The sequence below is a fragment of the Camellia sinensis genome, chromosome 4 (genome assembly GCF_055761805.1).
Source record: "Camellia sinensis isolate YWXY chromosome 4, ASM5576180v1, whole genome shotgun sequence".
Taxonomy (NCBI): domain Eukaryota; kingdom Viridiplantae; phylum Streptophyta; class Magnoliopsida; order Ericales; family Theaceae; genus Camellia; species Camellia sinensis.
Genome location: NC_138964.1, coordinates 96,895,034 through 96,920,573, shown reverse-complemented (window position 1 = coordinate 96,920,573; position 25,540 = coordinate 96,895,034). Strand labels below are relative to the sequence as shown.

At 30.8% G+C, this 25,540-nt stretch overlaps 1 protein-coding gene across 2 annotated transcripts; it reads left to right on the top strand.

Annotated features, from left to right (window-relative positions):
* The first annotated feature begins 413 nt into the window (after positions 1-413).
* On the top strand, positions 414-4,279 carry LOC145824733 (uncharacterized). Of its 2 annotated transcripts, none has more exons than XR_014366752.1 (3): positions 414-2,372; positions 2,795-2,884; positions 2,970-4,271. XR_014366752.1 is itself a non-coding variant. In XM_082925372.1 (3 exons), exons 1-3 carry the CDS (start codon positions 2,351-2,353, stop codon positions 3,329-3,331), a joined length of 459 nt encoding a protein of 152 aa, XP_082781498.1. In that variant the 5' UTR covers positions 419-2,350; the 3' UTR covers positions 3,332-4,279. The 2 variants fall into 2 exon arrangements, 1 of the variants encoding a protein (XP_082781498.1); XM_082925372.1 differs by having other exon boundaries at positions 419-2,372; positions 2,795-3,191; positions 3,292-4,279.
* Positions 4,280-25,540: the final 21,261 nt, after the last annotated feature.

The window sequence follows — 25,540 nt, the reverse complement described above, 5'->3', positions numbered from 1 at the left end:
GTTGTATATTAACCGTAAATTGTGAACATTCAAATTGTATTTTGGTATGAATTTTTTTTAAAATTTTTTTTTTTCGAAAGTTAGTTGTATTTTTTTTTTAACTATGCTAGTTGGTTGAACAATCATTTTTGTTACCATTAAACAATCGAAATGGTCGATTTTCACTTTTTTCACTTTTGTTTTATGTTTTCACGTCGCAATGTAAATGTTTACATTGGTATGAATTATTATTTTTAGATTAGTTGTATGTTAATTATAAATTGTGAATATTCACATTGTATTTTGGTATGAATTTTATTTTTTTTGAAGGTTAGTTGTATGTTTGTTAGTCATTGTGAACATTTACATTGTACTTTAGTATGTGTTTTATTTTTTTTTCAAAAGTTAGTTGTATGTTTGTTGTTTACTTTAAACATTCACATTATATTTTGATTTTCATTCAGATTTTTTGTTGCGTTATTTTTAAAATTTTCAAATTATAAAAAGATTCAAAATTCAAAATTTGAGATTTTCTCCATAGAATGCAGGAGAGATTTTATCCTTAGAATAATGGAGAGATTTTTTCCATGAAATAAGAAAAGTATTTTCTCCTTAGAATGGGGGAAATATTTTCTCCATAAAATAAGGGACTATTGTTATGTATTAGTTTCAAAATAGAAATATGTGCAAAAAATTAGAAATGATGATTTGGTCATATTACATTGACCAAGACTTAATGGAATACTAAAAATGAATATGAATTAGATTGAATAAAACACTTAGAAAGAGGATTTATCAAAAAATAACTGCAAAAAAAAATAATTTTAAAAAAATAATTTTAAAAAAATAATTGTTAGTCAAATTGTTAAATTTCTGTTTAAAAGTCAACGTAAACTCATTTTTTGAGTTTACGTCTTTTTTCTCAAATTTACAAACTGAGACAACATTTATAAACTAAAAAAATTATCAAACAAATTTTTATAACAATTTTTAAAATTTTTATAAATATAAATTAAAAACAAAATAATTACCAAACAAGCCTTAATAATCTCTTTTTTTTTCATAAAAAAAACACTTCCTCTTTCTCCTACAAACGGCTAATAGGCTCACCCATGTCTTTCTCTCTCTTCAAAAAACCTAGAGAACACAAATAGTCAATCTTAAGCATGAAACCCCAATCTCTCTTTCTCTCACAAACGGATCTCTTTCTCACTCTCTCTCGATTGGAACATTGGTGGCCTTTTTGGCAAACTTATCCCTCATTCTCTGGTAGAAGTGGTGGTTGTAATCGTTGGCGGTGACGACTATAATGGCAACGACAGCTGAGACCCTTCACTTTCTCATAGTTGTTTCTCTCAAATCTGTTTTGCTTGTGTGAGTTCTTTCATTCTCGTATCTCTTCTCTTTTGAATCTACCAGAGTATTCTTTTGGTTTCAACACTTCGAATGAATTTTGCCTATGTTAATGGTATTTTGTGAAACCGCCCAAAACCGTTCGACGAAACTGAATAGAAGAATGGTCGATTTCGACAATGATCACGCTCGGAATCGGTTGATGAGAGCTTCAAACCAAAGGGATCGGTTTAAGTCACGATTCCAGCAATGAACTAATAGTTGAGGGGCTTTAACAATGATGTGCAACTTACCATTCACCGTATTGGAAAAGGCCCATTTTCCATTTTACGCTTATTTTTAAAATTTTAATTTCAAATTTAAGACATTTTTAAATTTACTTCTCAAATTACATTTTTGAAAATTTGTTTAGTAATCACTTTTTCAAATTTCTAAATTTGAAATTAAATTTAGAATAAAGTAGGAAGTTAAAAAGCATAATTAAAATGTCAATTTCACCACTATGCTTTTTAAGTAATTTAAGAAATAATTTGAAAGAGTAATTGCAAAGTTTTGAATTAATTTACACGTGGCAATAATGATCAACTAGCTTCGAATTATAGAATGGAGAACATCACAATCCTTTCAATTTTTGTGTACATTATATTGAGCCTATGTTTGGGAAGTGGGTTGGCTTTTTAGTTTTTTGGCTTTTTTGACTATTTTAACCTGGAGCTAAAAAGTCTGGTTTGGGAAAGACTTTTTGACTTTTTTGACTTTTTGACGTTTTGGTGAGGTGGCTTCATGTTAAATTACAAAATTGCCCTTCTACTAGTTTTTGTAGAATGGACCTCATTGCCTCTTTTGTCCTGCACGTCAGATTAGCCATGAATGGACCGATGATGCGAGTAGTCAACAGTTTTTTCATTTCTTTGTATCATTCGCTGTGTGTATTTCTGGGTTCAATTCTTGTCGGCCTTTATTATTCCTGGATAGAACATTCCTCAAAAGAAAGTACAAAGGTCAGCTACTTGCGGCAATGACGAAAGATGGAAACAATAGTTAGTATCTTTTTTTAGCTATCTATTCATGTAATTATTCACATTGAGCGGCATAGTGTGAACGTATGATGGATGATTACATAGTGTGTCCCACATTTACACTAGTGTCAATGTTTACATCAATTCACATTGATGTGAACAACAACATAATATGACTGATTGAGAAATTAACAGTAATGTGAACATTCACATTTGTATACACTGACGTGAGTATTTACACCAGCGTCTACTAATGTGAGTTTATCCATTAATGGACAGCAATATGAATGTTCACATCATTGATGTTTTCGAAACCTAATCCAAAAACAACAATAATAATAGGGCAATGTAAATATAAACATTCACATGACCTGTTTCCTTTATACTATTTTCTATTGACATTAGAATATTGTGAACAGTTGTTTAATGGTGTTGTGTTGTAGGTCTACTTCCTGTTGCATTTGCGATTGTTGATTCAAAGGCCACGGACAATTGGTCGTGGTTCTTGCACGAACTTGGCAAGGTTGTTGATGGTAAGCGTCAAATTACTTTTATTTCGGACCGTAATCTTGGTATGTTAGAAGCGATGCTGAAGGTGTTCCCATCTGCTCACCATAGTTATTGCTTACAACACTTGAAAAACAACTTAAGAGACCGGATGAAGGGAATTGATAATAGATTTAGGGACCACCTCGTTAGTAGCTTGGATGACTATGCTTACGAGCCAACTGTGGTAGGGTTCCATGAAAAGCTTGAGAAATTAAAAGCGGAGGATAAGCAACGAGCACATAATTTTTTCAAGGACGTGGCATCTAAGCACTGGGTGAATTCATACTTCAGGTAATAGTAGTTTCCTAATGTATTCCATTTGTCAAGTTTAGAATGGTAGTGATGTGAATTTTCAGTTATGTTTTGTGGTGATATGAAATTTCATATTCAGTTTCGCAGAAATTAAATTCAGTATTGTACAATGTTTGTGATGTTGTGCACGGGCATGCGTTATGGGGAGATGACATCCAATGTGGCGGAGTCATTTAATAATTGGATTAAAGAAGCACGCAATCTTCCTATCACTCAAATGATGGACACAATTCGTACTTAGTTGATGCGGCAAATGTCTGCACGGCGTGACCAAGCAAACAAGTGGAATGAGCTTATTTGTTCTACATTCGAAACAATGCTTCTTGATTTGTTCAACGGCAGCAAGTCTTGGCAAGTTAGCAAAGCCAACGATGATGTGTTTGAAGTTCATTCGATACCATCTGTTACAGTTTATATTACAAAGCGTACGTGTTCTTGCTTCAAATGGCAAATTAACGGATTCCCATGTGACCATGTTGTTATTGCTATTCAGAAGAGCTGCTACAATCTCAATGATTGTGTGGAACATTACTTTCATGTAGAAACATATCGTGCAGCCTATTCGGGTGCCATATTCCCTATACCATCGGTGGAAAAGCTACCTTTTGATCCCATGAACTTCACTATATACCCACCAACTGTGAAAAAACCACCCGGAAGGCCGAAAAAGAATAAATTCCCATCAAGGAGTGAGAAACTGAAACAAATAAGGTGCGGGAGATGTGATAAGTTGGGAAGCCACAATCGGAAATCATGCAAGGAGCCGATATAGGGTGTACATGTTTTCATTTCAATATTGTGTTTTACATGGGATTCTTATATTGATTTTTGAAATAAGATTGTGTTATGTTGGCAAACATTGTATTGCAATAAGATTATGTTGCGTTGGTAAACATAATAATGCATTGGCAAACCTAATAATGCATTAGTATTTGATTTATGTTTTTTATTTTTATTTTTTAGGTAGCAAATTGACTTTTTGTTGTGTTAAGGATGAATACATGATGTGAATATTCTCACTTCTGTAAGATAATCACATTAGTGTGGTGTGAATATTCACATTCTTGTTATCGTTGACAGCATCAAAGTAGATGACATAAACATTTACATAACCATTCACATCATCAACTCAAAAGATTTGAATATTAAGATATGTATTACGAAATGTAATTGTGAGTGTTTGTTGCTAGCAAAAATAAGATGTTATCGTGTATATTTTGATGCATGCATGGGCGTGGTGTGAATGTTGACATTATTGCTGCCATTCACATCATCGAAAGTTATGATGTGAATATTTACATCATCAAATTAGTAGCTGTGAATATTGACTTATGTGTTAAGAAATATCATATTCACACCTGTCATATTGTGTTACAATAACACTTAAAGCAATATTCACATCCATGTAGTAGGGCTTTAAAACATAAGAATGTGTATGATCCTTCTATGATGTGGAAATTCACATCATGTCGTGTGTTAAAAAAAAAAAAAAAATACAATCTCAATGTGCATGATCAATACAAAATAGGCCTCAAAATGCATATACATATATTGATTGAAAAATAGCAGTACAAGTAGTGATATAGAATTGATTTACAATTAAACTAGTCTGCTCCAATATGTGAAATCTATTGACACTAAATTGTCTTAAATGTGGATAACAGTTTCGAGTAACAGTGATAGGTGGACACCCCCCACCTATAGGTTTTCATATTGTATTGTTTTTCTGTGATTCAGAAAAAGGTGTACTAATGAGTCTCTTATTTGACACCATTCAAAGCGATTTAAGTTGTCAACCGTTTCCTCACGGTATACATGTGCCCTCATGATGTAACACATTGCGGGCCCACAATCCACCCTGAAAATGCAAAGTTGTTGTTAGATTTTGAAATTTAGGTGTGTATAATGGTTATGGAAGATGTGTACAAATTGATTTCAGGCTTACGAATCTGATGCTTGTTGAGGACAAACGTCTACTGATATGATTGGTTGAGATGGATTTTGGCCTGTTAATTGGGTCCATAGTGGTGATGATGGTCCGATGTTGCGCACCACAGCCTCAATGTAGTCCTTTTGCCATGTGGGAACAATGAAATTTCATATTAGGCACAAAGCAACATAGTGCATACGTCTAAGTTCAAATTTTACACATCATGACAAGTATTATATGTGTCAGACACTTACCACTATTTGTGCTTTGTCAATATATGGGTCATGTATGCTGGATCTTGGTCGTAGCGAGTTATAATGCCTCCATAGATTGTCTTTGACGTCGTACACAACAATTGTCCAGTGGAAGTTGTGGTGTATTGGGAATCTGAAGTATCTCTGGCTTTGATAGTCACTGATATGTACATCAATCGGTTTACTTCTCTTGTGTGGGGGGGGTACTCTTGCATGACTTTCTGCACACAATGGACATACAATGATATATCAAGTATTTATATCAATGTTCACTGTGAATGATATGAATGTTCACATCTACTAATTTGTCAAACAGTCATACAATGTATTACAGATGTAAACGTTTACACGTGTTAATTTCTTAAACTTCCCAATACATGAATGTTCACTGTGAATGATGTGAGTGTTCACATCAGTCAATGTGCATGTTCACACCTGTCATATTATGTAGTTGTTAATATTCACATCGATCTATCATTTAAGTTAACAATATAAGCATGTAATGTTGAGATGAACATTAACATCTATTGAACACTGGTGTCAATGTTCACAACTGTTAATTTGTCAAACAGTCATACAATGTATTACAGATGTGAATGTTCACACATGTTAATTTCTCAAACTTCCCAATACATGAATGTTCACTATGAATGATGTGAATGTTCACACCTGTCATATTATGTAGTTGTTAACATTCACATCTGTCTATCATTTAAGTTAACAATATAAGCATATAATGTTGAGATGAACATTAACATTTATTGAATATGTAAATCAAATATTGTTTATGGGAACATTCTCATCAACATCAAACATAAACAAACCAAACGTGTAATGGTTTCCAAACATGTGCTTGTAAAGATGAATGTCGAATCCTCCAAAGTTGGGTTGACCAGCCCTTGTAATTCGAGTAGAATTTCACCATATGCATCTATCACCTACACAAACAGAGGGGTGGTAGTACATTATTTACAATGTCTTTACAGTGTGTGTGTGTGTGTGTGTGTGTGTGTGTGTGTTTTGTACACATTTACGATTGCCATACGTTGCTGTGTATTGATTCTTCCTTGATGATGTGTATGATGTCATCAAAATGCACGTTTCTAGTCTTTGAGTCCCCTCGCCACACAAGCAACATGTGCATTATGATTACATAAAACGTGAATGTTAACATTGTACAATTATAAAATGATCTAATCTATTAAGTACAAATGTGAAGCTTAACATCATCATAAAAATAAATTCAATCTGAATATGTATGATCACTTACTCATCACCGCCGTTCTTGGGCAAATTTTGGACCTTCTTCTTGTTGAGTTTGCTCATGTTGGCCCAAACCTTCAGTTTGTTAGTCAATGTTAAATTTTTTGTACTTTTTTGGGTTCTTTTTTGGTAGATGTTTGTCTAAATCTTGTACAATTTGGACTGCATGGGATTGTTCTTCAGCTCCCTCTTTCCCTTTCTTTTGACTAGGCAAGTCGGGGTATTGAAACTCATCCAAGCGGTGCTCTTTTCTTACATTCTGCTTGATGTGCTTTACCCTAGATGGTGGGCTGAGAATGTGTTCCAGTGTTGTAATAGGATGCTTTTTAAGGTTGTCATAAGTTTTTTGTGCTTCGACTTGCGTGATAATGTGGACGAACTGATCATCATAAAGGACTTGAAGAATTATTTTTTTACATTCCAGGTTGATGACCAATTTTGTCAACTATTGAATTTTTGTATCTTTCCACTCTATGCAATCCTTGATGTCCATGTCCATATTAGATGGGCCTGATTGGTCGAATAATTTGGCTTCAACGGCAGCAATCACCCTTGCCCTCAACTCCCACGATTCTTCTAACTGTTTGTATTTTGCTTCCTATTGTCGTACAAGACCGCAAGCTTTATGGTTTTCTTTTATAAGTACATTCACAATGTCCGGTTCACTTGGTTATGCTATGATGATACCTTTCTTAGCATTGGGGTTGTTAAAGCTGGTGTTGATGTCATCTTTAATATCATTTAGGTCCATTGCATTGCCAGAAATTCCATCGCTGTTGTCACTGCCTTGATTGTCTTTGCTTTCATCGTCATTGCTTTCATCTTGCTTTGTTGGTGCACTCGACAAAGCCTCATGTTTGGGCTCCACATTCAATTTGGCATGATGGTACATCTTTGCTTCAGTTGTGTCAGGACCCGCTCTCCATACCCAAGGGTTAAGTATCGTGATGGCCAGTAACCGAGGTTACCTTCGGCCAAATCTGTAAACAATTTACTAAACGCAAGCGGAAGAAATATTTAAATAAGGGTACTAAAATAATTATTGGAGTTTTTATTTTTATTACAAAATATATTGACCAAAAAGGCCGATATTTACATAAAAAAAAAATACATCAATAAAAGTGCTTTGTGCCTACCACACACGCTGGTCCCGACATGTCACCTGAAAGTGGTAAAAAACCATAAGCTCATGGCAGAATGAGAAATATTATACTAAGAGTATAAGGCATAAAATTCACCATGGATAATTAGTTCAGCCAAAAAGAGCTTGATACATAACATACATAATACGGAAATCATTTGACATATAACATGTATTACGGAAATCACTATACAACCATAACCACGGTACATCACTAAGTGCCAAGCACTACACTGGTCAATGGATCCACGACAAACACTGGACCACAAAGTGGTCAATCACTAAGCCAATGGTTATTTAAGTCCCCCAAGGCATGGGACTCCCGTGGTGGTACTCACAAAACATATTTTCATATAAGGTCATAGCCAAATATTCTTTAAAAGTAAAACAAACATATCCATGGATTTCCTTTTAAGCAAGTAGGGTTCATAAAATAATCCACGTAACTGAAACCTTTATAAAACATAACTTTTATAAATATACTAATAAAAGATAACTTATATAAAATAGATTTTGGTAAGTTAAAATATAAATAAAATATATTTTGGTAACTCAAAGTATAATATAACTCACCTTAACTTTAATACCTTACTATTTCTTTCCACTATCAAAGATGTTCTTAACTTCCACTAATTTTTCCTCTCTTTCCTCTCTTTCTTTTCCTCTCCTCTTTCTTTCTCTCATTTCCTTCCTTTCCTTTCCTTTCCTTTTCTTTTTCTTTCTTTCTTCCTTTCTCTTCATTTTCCTTTCTTACTGAGTCAACTTCTCCCCCATTTATACAAATTCAATTCGTGATGCCCAAGCAAACTGCCACGTGTCGCACCCCTATTAATCTTCATTACTTCAAGTTTATCTAAACTAAGTCAAGTTTCTCAAGACTTATTTATTTACACTTTGACTAATAAATTATATTATTTTAAAAAATAATAAATTATATATTTTTCAAACTGAGATTAAATAATATTAATATAAATTCTACAGAATAATTAAAAATTCGGGTTGTTACAAGTTGGGGATGCCATCAGCTCGCCGCCATATACTTGGAGTTGGAAACATTGTGTTAGTTACATAGTTTTTTGTCTGAATATGTGAATGGGCACAACATTTTTTGTTGTACTTTTACCTCATTTAAACCAAGCTTCGCCAAAGATATGGACTTGATGTTGGTATGCAAGGCTGTGAGGTCCCACTTCACATACCGTGGAATGGCATTAGGTTTGTGAGGTTGTAAGATGGTTGTGTGCTCACACAACCAGTACTAAAACAAATAACAAACATCAGTAATGTGAACATTCACATTATTGTACACTGATGTGAATGTTTACACCAATGCTTACTAATGTGAGTTTATTCATTAATGAACAATAATGTGAATGTTAACATCATTGATGTTTACAAAAACAAATCCAAAAACAACAATAGTAATACAACAATGTAAATATATACATCGGTGATCACATTATGTTATCACCCAACGACACCAAAAAGTCTGATATTGATGTCACAATGTGAATATTTGCATCATATTCATCACATTTTTGGGTGAAGAATGGGCGTTCTATGGATATCAACAATCAACAATATCAACATTGACAGTAATGTGAACATTCACATTATTATACACTGATGTGCATGTTTACACCAGTGTCATCTAATGTGAGTTTATCCATTAATAAACAGTAATGTGAATATTCACATCATTAATGTTTACAAAATGAAATCCAAAAACAACAATAATAATACGGCAATATAAGTACATACATCGGTGATCACATTATGACTGAAGAACAGAAGGTGGAATGATGTTGCTTTCTTTGTTCCTTATTGTGGGTGGGTACGAAAATTGATGGACCACAGTCAGTGGACTGATGGGAAACATAGAACAACGAACCATCCTCCTTGCAATGTAAACGTTCGCAGCGGTGAGATAAAGTGGAACAGCAATGGCCGACGACAGTGGACAGTGGACGACGACGGTGGTGAGGCGATGTGAATCTAGGGTTACAGTTTGAGAGTTTTTGGGGTCGACGATGAGATTTTGTTTGGGAAATCAGTGTTTTGTGGATTGAATAGATGGAATAGGAATGAGATGTTTCAGAATGGAGTAGATGCAGGAGAAGAGGAAGGGTTATTTTGACCTTTTACAATGAATGGACCTAATGGAATAATCAAAAATGATTTGAGTTTTATGGAATAAAAGTATTAGGAATAGGATTTATGAAAAAAGAGCCCTTTTTTTTTTGAAAAAATTATCATATTAATTACTAGAATATTTAATAAAATTTGAAGAAAATAATTACAAATTAGAAAAGATTCAATAATATGATCAGAATTGTATTTTTCTTATTTAAAAAGTTAAAAATCATAAACAAAAAACAATTAATTAGAATTTTGAGAGTTAAAGAATTCATGACGTTTTTGTTTATATAATAGTATGGGTAATGTATGATACACACTCTCAAATACAAGTTAAGATATTTGTGGGTTTGATTTTGACAAATGTCATAATTCAATGTTATGAGAGTTGTGACAAAAAAAAAAAAAAAAAAATTATAACCAAACATATAAGATATATCCATAGGACTCTTAGGGGATGTTTGATTGACAAGATTAGAGCATGAGATTATGATTATTAATCCGCATGTTTGTTTTGAAAATTTGTTTCAGGATTATTAATTAAATGGATAATTAATCCAACAAATTTGTAAGATTATTAGTAATGGGATAGGGATGAGATTATATATTTTAAGTTGGGAAAGAAAATAAAAATATTCTTTTACCTACTAATCCAATACATATCAAACAATGGACAAGGGAATAATGTATCCTACTAATCTAATTGGATAGTGAATACCACACTAATTTGATGGGATTATTAATCCTTTCACTATTAGTTTTGTGAATCAAACATGGCCATAGATCATAATAAAAATAATGTAATTAACATGATAATAAATTATAACTAACACCATAATATATTATAACGAAAGATTACAAAAAATCGTAACTAAAAATGCATAGAATTTCCCATATATACATAGATGAGTAACCTATTTAGGTATTGTTCAACAATGGTAAATTATAAATACATTCTATGAGATTTTGTTTAAAATATGAATTAGCCCAGTGGTTCTGAAAGTTATATTGGGTTGGTTTGGGAAGTGAGTTGGTTTTTTGGCTTTTTGATTTTTTTGGTTATTTTAGCCTGGGCTAAAAGCTTGGTTTGGGAAGGACTTTTTGACTTTTTGACTTTTTTGACTTTTTTGTGAGAGAAGAGTGTAATGATTATGGGTTGGATGTGATGTTTTATTTTTTGTGACTAAAATAGCCTATTTTGTTTTTTTGTGGCTAAAATAGCCAAAAAAGCCCAATCTATCTCTTCACAAACGGAGCCATTATTCTTCTTGAAGTTTTAATTTCATGAAAAATACTCCTTTCTAATAATCAATCACCTAATCAATTAACAATTTTTAATAATGTCAGACATATATTTAAATTAATAATTTAAGTAATTTTATTATAATATAAGATAGCACTAATAAATTTTATTTTTTCAATTAATTCTGTTGAATAAAAAATTTTGATAAAAATATATTTTATAATTTTACAAATTACAGAAGATAATTCATATTTTAAAACGGTTAAACAATTATAGGCAATTCACATACGATTTATGTAATAACACCCAAATAATGATAGAAATTATCAAAAAAAATCATAAAATACTTCGTTAATATTCTCCTCCTTTAATTATATATACAATAAAACATACACACTAATTAAATAATAAAAAATTTTCATTAAATATTTCATAATATTTTTTCATAATCCCCATTACTACTCATAACGTCCATACCCCAATTAAATAACAAAAAGTTTTCATTAAGAATTTCATAATAAATTTTTCATAATCTCGATTATTACTCATAGCACCCAACACTAACTCGTGGATAAGGGACGTACGTCAGGTGACAACCCGTCCGTTTGTAATGAATTCGCTATGAAATCATCTTGCCCCTTGCATTGCATGTGATGTTAGATGTAAAATTAAGAAGAATAGAAAAAAATGTTGACTTAGCCTCGTTTGAAAAATGTTTTTTTTAGTTAAATAATTAAAAAATTATTAAAAAAATTAAAAAATCAATAATTTATATTAAAAAGTTAAAAATCTTATTTTCTCTCTATTTTTTACATATCTTTTTGTAAAACGTCAAAAAATCATTCTAAACATACTATTTTTTTTTACATCACATTTTAACTAAAAATTCAAAAGTTACTAAAAAAGTCTGTTCCCAAACGAGGCCTTAGTAGATAAAATTTGGAACTTAAGGATTTACTTCCTCTAAGTTTCAGATTCAATATTTAGGAGTTGTTTTGGATGTCCTAAATAAGTACACTTTTTAATTTTTTGAACTAAAAATTTGAGAAAAAAAAGATAGTTATTTGGGTTAACTTTTTGACTTTTATGAAAAAATGTATATTAAAAAATTGTATAAATTAGTGTGTAGGAGAAGATTAGGAGTGTGAGTTGTACGGCCGTACCATCTGCTCAGCCGAATTGATGCCAAGAAATGATGGCTACTTTTCGGGCATTGCACTAGACGGTGTTGTTCGGCCCGTGGGGGCCATCACGAGTCCCATTTTGATAATCTGAACCATTTAATTTGTAGAACTCGTTGAGTACTATATTCTTATGAAAAATCACGTTGATCGGATATCGATAGCTATCTGTTCAGATTAGTTTTTTTTTTCAACCATTAACTATAACACCATCTATTTTTTTATATAAAACTGATTTGATCATGCAGTTAGCGATATCCGATCAACGTGATTATTTATGAACATATAGTAATCGACGTGTTCTACACATTGAATAGTTCCGATTATCAAATCGGGACCCGTGATGGGCTCCCATGGAATGAACAACAATGTGTTAAAATTGAACCCCAACTATGCAATTTTTCTTAAAAAAAGCAGCCACAGGTCAGAACTGTCTTGTAATTTTGTGTGTAATATTACTTTTTTAATATTTTTTTTGATAAATAATGATAACTTTTTAATTTTTTGAGTATATTTTTGACTTTTTATCTTTTTTTAGACATGCCAAACTTGATAATAAATTTTTGAAACTATGTCCACACAAGGTAAATTACCGTAGTTTTAGATAGAGTCTTCACAATTGAATGATAAAAATTGATCTCCAAAATTAGTTGAGATACACGTAAGTTAGTCGGGTATCCAATTAAAAAAAAGAAAAAAAGAAAAAAGTATGGATGGAGTACTGTATCTGTATGTATAGGTTAGGCTAGGCTAGGAAGCTTATAATCATATTTCTAATTGAATCCATCATCCATGAACCATATGGATCTGATAATCTATAATCAAGTGTAAGTCTCATTTATCTTATCCTATACCTCACGCAAGCACGATACAATTATCGCTATCAAATTAATATACTGTGTGTGTGTGTGTGTGTGTGTGTGTGTGTGTGTGTGTGTGTGTGTGTGTGTGTGTGTGTGTGTGAGAGAGAGAGAGAGAGAGAGAGAGAGAGAGAGAGATTTAAGCACTCCATCTAATAGATCTGGGTGTGTCTTTACAATTATATTAGGCATCATAACCATGTCATTACATCACACACCAACCTCCAAAAGTCAGATTGCGTATATCATCATGAAATTCATCAACCACTGTTCTTGAAAATCATTTGATGAAGGAGAATTTTTAAGTGTGCAATATGCATAAATTATCTTATAAAATTAAATAAATTTTTATAAATATATGTAAGTTAATTCATAGAAATTTAAGAAATTATAATTTACGTATATTTATAAAAAATTATGCAAATGTATATGATATGCACCTTACACATCCAAACATTTCCCTTTGATTAATTGCTCACATTCTTGCCTATTTGGCCAAACACCAAGGCCAAATCACATTTTACCCCTTCAATTATAATTTGTTATCACTTTGACCCTTTAAATTAAAAATTAATAGGTTTTATTTTCTTGATCTTATTAATTTATTTTATTTTCAACTTCTATTAACATTATGCTATGAAAGACGATGAATAAATTACACGTGAGTTGTTTATACCAATTTTATAATTGTTTATATATATATATATATAAACTATCCCTTAAATTAATATTTTTACATAAAATTGGTATGTACCTATGAAGCATAGGTGCTAATACAGATATTAGTACGGATATGATACGTGCATATTGATACGGTAAGACTTAAAAAAAATAAGATACAGATATGACTAAGATACGTCAATAAAATTTTTTATTTTTTATAATTCATAGTTTGAGATTCAATTTACAAATCAAAATTCAATAAAAAAAACTCAAAATGTGAAATTACAAAGCCAAAAGAGAAATCATAGTTTAACAATATGTTGGCTACATATTTTGTATAAACCAATCACAATTCGACACGTGGCAGGATGAGAGCAATACGGGAATACAATTCAAATCTTCAATCGTAATCACACACGTGACAGTTAGTATTGGTTATTGTGAATCTGCATAGTAGCACTGGATCAGCAAAGAGATGCAAAATGACGTGGTTTCAATGGTTACTCATATTTAAATTCAAAATTAGAAGGGAAGCCTAACTGCAGATAAGGTATAGTGGAGCTAACCGTAAGGCAACATGATCAGCGATCATAGAGGGATGATTCGACGGTTAGAAATGCGTTTTAACGGTTGCCATTGAGAAGTATAAATAGCAGAGAAGGCCCTAGAAAGAAGCCCTAGACTCAGATCCAAAAAATCAGTTTTTATCTATTTTATTTTCTTTCCAGTTTTTATATTTTTTGTTCTTTACATTTCTATACTTCAAATTCCTGCAATGCACTTCGTTCATAGGAGTAGTTTCAAGTAGTTTGTTGCTGTAAACCTCTACGAGGCTGATTTGGATCTTTGTAAAAGTCTTATATTTTACTTAATAAAATGTTACAATTGTTCTTAATTTAATTATTGTTTACTTAATTCTCCTAAACAAAGCCACCAGTAAAAGTCCTCTTCATTGAAGCTGAAAGAACTAAAACACAATTATCTGATAATTGGTTAGCAATTAATATTCTTTAAGGATGGATTGATCCTTACTGACACGCTCAAAATTACAATAATAACCTTCGAAAGTCAAAAAAGCCAACACAATATCAATACCAAAGTAAAGTCTATAAGCTATTTTAATGTCATTAAATAGGAAAAATTACAAAAGAAAATTTCATTTCAAAAGCAAGCTTTTGAACATTTAGTTTTCACTTCCATTAACTTCATCATTGAATAATACGTCTATTATTTTTGGCACATCAACTAAAGAATTTGCAATTTCAAGTAAATAAGAAATCTCTAATAAATTAAAAGTATCCCCACCAATGTCTCATAGCGTGGTGTATTCATGAAGTACCCATGGAGTACTTAATTGCCAAAGAATATATAAAAAGTATCTAGTATGTATTTTGAGTACCTGGTACGCATGCAGCTCTATCAGTACTAGTACCAGTACTCGGTAAATACCCGATACGAGTATAATAACATTTTCAAAGTACCCGTATTTCATAGGTATGTACAGTACCTTCACATGCCACTATTCCATTTTTTTTCATAGCAAAACATAGATAGAAAGTTGAAATTGAAACAAATCATCAATTAAGGGAGGCAAAATAAATATAATAATTTAGTTGGAAAAAAGGTAAAGTAGGGAGGTAAAATGTAATTTGCCAAATATCAACACAATAAATAGTATTAATTTTAACCACCACTTGAACTTTCTCAGGAGAATTGACATTCATACTTGATACAATTTCCTTATATATTGAAATACATAATTTACATCTTTCTACAGTCTTAAAAAGAATTTAGTTTTATTTTAGTGTGCAGATTTGTTTTTCTTTCCCTACAAACAGATGCCATCACGTTGTACTTTCTGTTCTTATTATTCTAATAACTTGCTTAACTGTAAAATAGTGATATTGGGGAAAAAGATTCATTTAAGTCTTGTAATTTTACTCATAATGACACGATAAGTTATTTGTCATCTTTTAATTTTACTTACGTAGAGCCTATATCATTGTAAATGAATTTTAATACTTCAATTATGGGAGTTTTTTAGTATTTCTCCATCTGTGAACTACATTGACCTTCTAAATTGTTGTCAATGACTTGTATTTTGAAAAAAATAAAAACCCCATACTAGACGAAACCATATATGAAATATTGCCAATGAATTTGACCAAGAAACCTTTGAATTAATAATTTAGAAGTTTGCCATAGAAGGATGGCTGATCGATGCCATATATACAGCAATTGTGTTTTAACATTAGATTGTTTTAAATATCGTGAGGCCGAGGGGTTAGTTAGATGGTTGCGAGTAGTAGTAGTAGAGATAGTCTGTATTTTCTCGAATCTTTATCAATACTTGTCATTTTTCTATATCTTTAACTTCATGTTTTTTAATGAAATTTTTTTTTACTGATTAAAAAAAAAAAAAAAACATTAGATTACCTTTGAAACGAGGAAAAGTATACGGATATTGAATTTTTTTGTTATTAAATTCGCTAATATGAAACAAAATGTTTGTATATGCAATGTTCACATGTATACATATAAATATTTTCTCTCACATTGATAATTTTGATATAAAAAATTTCAGTATTCATAGTACAACTGTTTCAAACAATTGCATATTCTATTTCCATTTCCAATTGGAAAACTGGAGTGTGTGAGAGTATCTCTACATGCTCTCTAATCCAAATGTTTTTCTCCGTTTGGCAAGAGCTAAACGGGATTTTTTTAACTATTTTAGTCACAAAAAATAAAATATCACATCCAACCTATAATCATTACATTCTTCTCTCACAAAAAAAGTCAAAAAAGTCAAAAAGTCAAAAAGCCCTTCCCAAACCAAACTTTTTAGCCCAGGCTAAAATAGTCAAAAAAGTCAAAAAGTCAAAAAGCCAACCCACTTTCCAAACGGAGGCTTAATGAATGGGTCAAAGTTTGACAGTCAAGCTGATCAACCAAGGAAAAATAATAATAATAATTTAGGTTGTTAAAGATTCAAAAATACCAACCAATTAGGCCTAATTTACTTTTTAGTCTAATTGGTCACCATAATTTTTTTAAGAATTTAATTTTAAAAGCACGTCGTGGTTTTCAACTCTTCTTGAGAAAAAGTTAAATTAAGAAGGCAAATATTTGATCCTTAAGTAGAGAGGTTAACTCTCATAATTACTAATCAAACAACTCGCTTTCGCCGATTAAAAAAAATACTAAAAAATACCTTCTTTTGGTCCAAAAGCAAAAATCTTCCGAATTTGCAAATTAGCCTGATATGTATGTTGTTCTCAAAGAGAGTAAAGGAATTTTTTTTTGTATCTAAATCTCACTCTGTTTCGTCTTGAAGTTTTTTATTATATTTTTTAAAATTCTTAATTCATATTTTTTTATTTTAATTAATTTTTTTCTACTTTTTAAATTCACTTAATATAGATACACTTAAAAAGTACACAATTTGGGAAACAAATCTTTTAAAAATTCATTAAATATAAAAATTCATTAAGTATATTTAGATTTAGTATATTTAAAAAAATGACTAAAATACGGAAAAAAAAAGAAAAAAAAAAAGAGAGAGTTTACTAATGATAACAAAAGATAAAAAAATGGAATCGAAATTCAAAAATTATTTTTGAAAATTTAAAAACCAAATAGAGTTTGCTTTCATGTTGCAAAATATATATTAATAAGTCACAATTATTAAATTATATAAAATTTTTGAGATTTAATTAAGTAATTATGGATTATTTAAAAGGGATTTTTAATATTAGATCATGTTATTTGATCCTGTCAATATAAAACTAATAGGCTCTTTTTGAGTGGAATATTTAAGGAATATAATTGCTCAGCCATGTGCACCCCCAATTTAACAGACAATTATAATTCAATGATGAATCACACGATCTTCTTCCCCTTATTATTTTACTATTATTATTATTTTTTATTTTTTTTCTCCAAAACTTGATTTTATCTTTTTAGCATTTCCATTGATGCATATCTATATATATAAGAATTGCTTAATTGGTTGAGATTTATTTTTTCTTTTTGATTTTATTCTTTCATTTTGAATAATTTATTAATTATGGCCTATATATTGAATGAAGGTTTTTCATAATTACGTAAATATTTTTAGTCAATTATGTAATAGATTTTTTTGTAATTACACGAACATTCTAGATCAATCATGAAACAGATTTTTTAATAATTAAGCAAATATTCTTGATCAATTATGAAATATAAATCTTTTATTTTTTTAACAAAGTACAAATACACTCATAAGGTTTGTTTAAAATAAAAATTGGTCCTATAATACTAGAAATTATAACTACCGTTTGTTATAAATTTTCATTTAACACAATACTCAAGGGAAAAAAAGAAAAAAAAAAAAACAATTCTCCAATGCAATAATAAATTATCAAAATTGTTTATTGAAAATTATTTCTCATATCATTAAAAACTATTAATTGACTTAATGATTTATTTATTAACAAAATGGTTAATGGAAAAATATTTTTAATAAAATTGGTCATTTCTTATGTGAGTGTAATTTATGTATTAACAAAATTAGTTATTTGTATATATATATATATATATGTATTTTCTTTTGCTTCATTATTAGTTCAGTGAATTATCTTAGTATTTTTTTTTAGATATAAGAATTATCTTAGTATTTGTTTTATATTTATCTGTTGAGAAAAGTTACACAGCATAATTTCTTTTTTTTATAATAAATTCGGAAGAAATATTAAAGACTCATAAATTTACCCAAAATGATATAATAATAAAATTGAAGTCTACATCATTGGTTGTATAACAAATCAAAAAATGATACATACCATACCACATAATTCTATTATATATTTAATGATTGATTCTATTTAATTTCATAAAATAATATTTTAATTTTTAAAAAATTATCAAAATATAAAACTTAAATATACTATAATAATAATCTGTGCTTTGCACGAGCCTTCTTAAACTAGTATATATATATATGTGTGTGTGTGCGCGCGTGTGTGTGTAGGGCTTTTTCCCATGTATATTTTGGCAAAGTTTAAATTACGGGTGATCGCGAATTAAGGTTGTAAATGAACTGAACTGTTTATGAACAAACTCGGCTCAGCTTGTTAAGAGTTCGGCTTGGTTTGGTTCGTTTAGTAAACGAGCCGAGTTCGAACTCGAATATTAGACTCGTTTAGTAAATGAGCTGAGCTCAAGCTTGAATAAGCTCAGCTCGTCAAGTTCGGTTCGTTTAAATTATATAATAAATATATTATATATATTAAATAATATATCAATAATAGTAAGAATACATTATGTTGTCTTCTGTTACTTACTGAATCATTATTTCTGTGTCTACTCATTCTCCTGTATTGAAATTATTTACTGTTTACCGTCTTAATCTGTCTAATTTATCTCCGTGTCTTTCTACGTTGCTATGGTTAGGCAGTGTTGGATTTTAAGGGTTCTCCGAACTGGGTATGTGTGAAAACATCGTATGTGAAAACATGATAAAATTAGACAATGTATTGAGCTTACTATAAACTATTTCAAGATAAAATGAGTCGATTATTTAGAAGTAATTATTTGGTTAGTTCTAGGTCAACAACTTTGTCTTCTATACCTAATCAAGGTTTAGTAATCAATGAAGAAGATGTAGAAATACAAAATGATAAAATTGATTTAAGTTGGAATATACTACGTTTACCAATTAAAGAAATTTATAAAACTACTTTTATACAAAATATATTTAATGTTAATCTTCATGTTAAAACTTTAGAACAAGTCTATACTTTAGAAAAATCTTGAGAAATATGTCAATTATTTGATGCTAATACTATTAACGTCATTTAAAAACTGGTCACAATTTTATTCATTTGGGATTAATTCAGGTTGGAATCAAACCATTAACACAACAAGGTAAAAATACTTTTGTTTTACTATGCTTAAGAGATGCTCGTTTTCTTGATTATAATGATAGCTTAATAGGTATGATAGAAACTGGTCTTCACAAAGGACCCGCCCATTTTAATTGTTTTCCTAATTACACTCTTAGTCTTAGAGACCCCCATATATTAGATGCTTTAACTGTAAATATTCAATTACATGACTTATTTACAAATATGAAAGAAAAGGTTCATAATATTGTTTTAATTTATCGTGTTCATTACAAATGTATAAAAACAAATTTAAATGTTCAAGCCTTACATAAAAGTCCTAAAGACAAAACCTTATTAATCCAAAGTAGTAATAATGATACTAGTATAAATAATCCTCAAATGATTGAATGGAAAAATATTACTCTCCCTGACCAATGGATTACAATTAATGAAAATTACAAACATAATCAACGACAATCTACTTGTCAAGACATTCAAGATATTCAACAATTTATTGATGGATCTATTAGGATTAAATTTAATCGATCTCAATCTTCTCGTCATAGTACTTCTAGTATACCTACTGATGTTGAAACAGAAGATGAAATATTTAATATACCTTTATTCAGAAAAAATAGTCAAATTCATCTAGGTCAACCTTCCCATAGTAAAATGAAAGGAATTGATAATTCAACAACTTCCCAAATTAGTAAACCTGTTTATTCTACTCACACAGATTTACATGAAGAAAATACTGAGTCTCAAGACTCTCAAACTCAAACTGATTTCGAGGTTATACCTCCAATAAATCCTCAGTTAATGACTATTAGTAAGCTCTTTACTCCTGATCTTGATAAATTACATATTGAATTTAAATCTAAAGATAATAGGACCAAACGTTATGCATATCGTACCAAATATGATTTGACTCAACAATCTAAAATTACTCGTCAATGGTACAAATTTATGATTGAACATAAAATTGAAATTCTTTTCTTTGAATATTTAGAAGACCATCATAAAAAGGTTCAAACAATTACAAAACATAAATGGAAAACTTCACCCAATACTACTGTAAGCTCTAGTCATCCTCCTTTATCTACTATAATTATTGAACATCAATGATTTGAAATCTCGGCCTCTCCTTTTAAGTTACCCGGCACTGATCGTGAAATCAAAAAAGTTATTGAACAAAATAATTATACTAATCAATATTTAAAAACTATTGGTAAACAATTAGATAAGATAGAAACTAATTTAGATGATTACTCAGTTAACCATACTGCTACTAAACAATCTTTAGAACAACCTTTGCTTAATTTACCTAGTAATCGTTCCAAAAGAAATAGTTTAGTCACCCAAGATAATTCCACTGTTAAAGCTATAGAACAATTATTTAATAAGTTAACCACTTCTGAAAAAGCTTCTCCATGTCTTACTGTATTAAACCAACAACCTACCCATGAGTCTGTCTCAATTCAAACAGAAACTGATACCATTGATAATGAAATTAATCAATTAGCCCAACAATTTCAATCATCTACTCTTAATAAAATTCATTATCCTAAACCTAATCCTACTACTATTACCAAAAATTGGTATTCACGACCTACTCCCCCAGATCTCCAATATGAAGAAACTAATCTTAATAATCAATTTTCTGTATCTGCTAAAAAGTTATACGAATGGAATATTGATGGTCTTAGTGAAGATCAAATCCTTCAAAAATTAAATCATTTATCCATGGTTGCAAATAGCTATCTTAGTAACTACCTTGATTATACTCAACCTGAAATTGTTTCCTTAATTACTTCAGGCTTTACTAGTATGCTCAAATCTTGGTGGGAAAAATATCTTAATGAAGATCAAAGAGAATCAATTTTACATGCAAATCAAAAAGATGAAAATGATTTACCTATCTTTGATGAAACTATTAGCTATTATAAACCTGATGGTATAAATATATTAATCTACACTATAGTCAGACATTTTATAGGTACCCTTACTAATATATATTCTCGCATACATGATCAACTTAGTAATCTTACTTGCCCTACATTAAGTGATTTTAGATGGTATAAAAATGTCTTTATCACTAGAGTTATGCTTAGGGAAGACTGTACTAAATCTTTTTAGAAAGAAAAATTTATTAATGGATTACCTAGTCTTTTTGCTTATAAGATTAGAGATGTACTTAGTCAACCTACTGGTGTAATTGAATATGATAATTTAACTTATGGTGATATAATTAGCACTATTCAAAAGGAAGGATTAAGAATGTGTAATGATCTTAAACTTAGTCAAAAAGCTGCTAAAGATAAACATAAGGCTAAATATAAATTAGGTAACTTCTGTGAACAATATGGTTTACCTCCTGTAGCACCCTCTCGCCGCAAAAAACATAAATACACTAAACATAAGTCATCCTACAAATATTCTAATAAATATAAAAAGAATTATACACCTTCTAAATCCACTGATAAATTCTATACTAAATCCAAAAAGAAATATTATAAGAAATCACATCCAAAATTTAAATCTAATAAAGATGTTACCTGTTATAATTGTGGTAAAAAAGGTCATTATTCTAATAAATATAAAGAAAAACAAAAATTAAAAGCTAAAGTTAATCAACTTCAAATTAATGATGACTCCAAAAATCAATTATTTAAAATCTTCCAATTAAATCAATCTACTAGTAATTCCTCTTCGGATAATCTTAATACTTCATCTAATTACCATTCACCTAGTGAAGAATCTGATAATAATATTGAATTAGGATGTAATGATGTTTGTTGTAAACCAGTTAAACAAATCACTGTTCTTACTAAACAAAATCAAGAAGAAACTGCTTTTATTGAATTAATTAGAAAGATTTAAAAATAAACAAAAAGAAGTTACATTACAGGATTTACAACATGAAATTAATCTGATTAAACAAATCATTAAAGATTTACAAAGTAAAGATAGGGCTTTAGAAGATGAAATTATTACATTAAAACTTAATAAAAGTTTAGATAATTTCCAAACCAATGATGAATCACCTAATGAATCAGAACAAGTAACGCCCTCAAAAAGACATCAACCCAGTCACTATATACATGCATTGATACAAAAGAATTCAACCACTTCTATTTATCAAAGTGTTTCTTACAACAGTATTACATGTTAACAACAAAAGCAAATGCCCTATGGGCTTACAGCTTTCCAAGTTAACACTTGGTTACACAAAAGTAGAGTACTAACTCTATACAAAATAAGCCCTTGGCTTGATGTACATATAACACAAACAAATACACAAAAGAGTCTTCAACTCTCATCATCACCCAAGCTATGTCCTTGGAGGTGGCATGCTACCTGTACCTGAAAATAATGTCCCATATAGGGTGAGCCAACGCCCAGTAGAGATATACTAAACACAGTATGAGCAATAACTAAGACATCAGCAATTGATAAATGTTCAGTTCCCATAAATCAATTTATAACACATTTCCATTACATGACCACAATGTCCATGTTTCATTTCATTTTCCATTTCTTATCAATTCCGCAATTTACATTAACGGCTCACAGCCTAGTCATTCATTTATATGAGACCGTGACTCATATTAAACATTTCCCATTCTACAATAGATAAACATATTAGTTGTATCAACATCTCAACAGAGAAGCATACAAGCTGTATCCACATTTCAACAGATAAGCATACGAGCTGTATCAACACTTCCAAAGATAAGCATATGAGCTGTATCATCACTTCCATAGATAAGCATATGAGCTGTATCATCACATTATCTGACAAGCATATGAGCTGTATCAGTGGAGTCCATCCCCTATCTCCTCCCAAACAACATCCGGTTTGGAGGTCCATCCCCTATCTTCCCCTAAACCGTGGAGTACATCCCCTATCTCTTTCCACACACACACAAAGTATATACACAATGGTCATATACACAATCAATTAATACATAACGTTAATGTATTCTATCAGCCGTCATACTCTATGACATATCCAATTGATTAGTTTCAATTTGCCTAATCATCATGCATTGTCTACAACAATCAAAACTACCCTCCACCGGTAGCCCCAAGCAATTATTTCTAAACAGATAATAAAAGCTCCAACAGATAAAATATCAATGTTTTTCAAAAGTGAGCGATTGACAAATCCGACACCACTATTTTACCATATAATGAGCCAATTTCATTATTTCCAACTTAATTCCATAAGTCCACAATTTTTCCCAAATTAATTATATCAATTAACTTATATAACAAATTAGGGTTTTCTACCCCATTTCCCAATATTGACCCAATGGCCCACATATTAACAACCAACAACAATAACCTTATTTTGAAACCCAAAACACATATTTTAGAATCAAAATAACAAAACCCTCTTTTAACATTTTGAAACCCTAGGTCCCAAAATTTACCCAACTTTAACACTTTATCAAAATCACCAAAAATCTATGTTAAAGACCATAAGAGTGAGTAGGAATTCCTACCTCAAATTTAGAAGGGGAAGAAGGAAAAAAAATCCAAAAGTCGACGGAAGAGAAACCAAGCTTTGCTCCGATCAAAATGAAGCCCTCGACAAGCTCTACGCTTTATCTCAAAGGAGCAAGATGAGTAGAGGTCTTCAACCAAGTAGATCTAAGGATCTTTGAGTAAAAAGTGCTTTTTGAGAGAGAGAGAAAGTGTTTCACGGTTTGGAGAGAGGGAAGGGAAGAAAAAGTGAAAGAAAAGGTCAAGTGAGGGCCTTTATGTAGTACTAGGTCAAAAGTAGATATAAGCCCCAAAGTCAACTCAAAATATCTAGTCAAAATATCCCCAAAAAGTAGGTCCAAACCGCGAGAAAAATCTGGGAAAAAGTCGCAGGTGTCAACCCCTACAACAGTGGTGTCGACACCAAAGAGGAAAACAAAATCTGGGAAAGCTGACTGCACTTCAGGTGTCGACACCACCCCAGACTGGTGTCTACCCTATCTTCCAGCAACCAACATACGGACAGAAGAGGGTCTACACCATCCCAGACTGGTGTCTACCCTATCTCTCAGTAACCAACACACAGACAGAAGAGGGTCGACACCATCCCAGACTGGTGTCTACCCTATCTTCCAGCAACCAACACACAGGCAGAAGAGGGTCGACACCATCCCAGACTGGTGTCTACCCTATGTTCCAGCAACACCTCCAGAACTTCATCAACAGGTAAGGGTCGACCCTAGGAAGGCTGGTGTCGACCCTGGAATGGAATTTCTAAGTCTCCAAGGAACTTTTGACAAGAATAAATGCGAACAACCAAACCCAACAAGTTTAAATCAATTTGTACACCTCCAAAACTGAGGTACAACAATACCATAGATTCCCAAAATAAAATAAAGGGTTCAAATACATTTACCAAAAGCTTTAAAGGGCTCAAGTGCTACAGAACATGAATCTGAACATACTAATCCTGATAACCTTTTGTTTGATAATCGATCACACCAATCCAATCATGAAGATAAAAGATTAAATCTTATTAATAAAATTCATATCCAAAAATGGTATTCAAAAGTCAAAATAGTAATCAATGATTTTGAATTAAATATTATTGTTTTAATTGATACTGGTGCTGATCTTAATTGTATTCAAGAAGGCTTATTACCTGCAAAATATTATGAGAAAACTAGTGAACAATTAACTTCTACGAATGGTAGTAAAATGCATATTAAATATAAATTACCCAAAGTTCATATTTGTCAAAATAATGTTTGTTTTAAAACCTCATTTGTTTTAGTTAGAAAT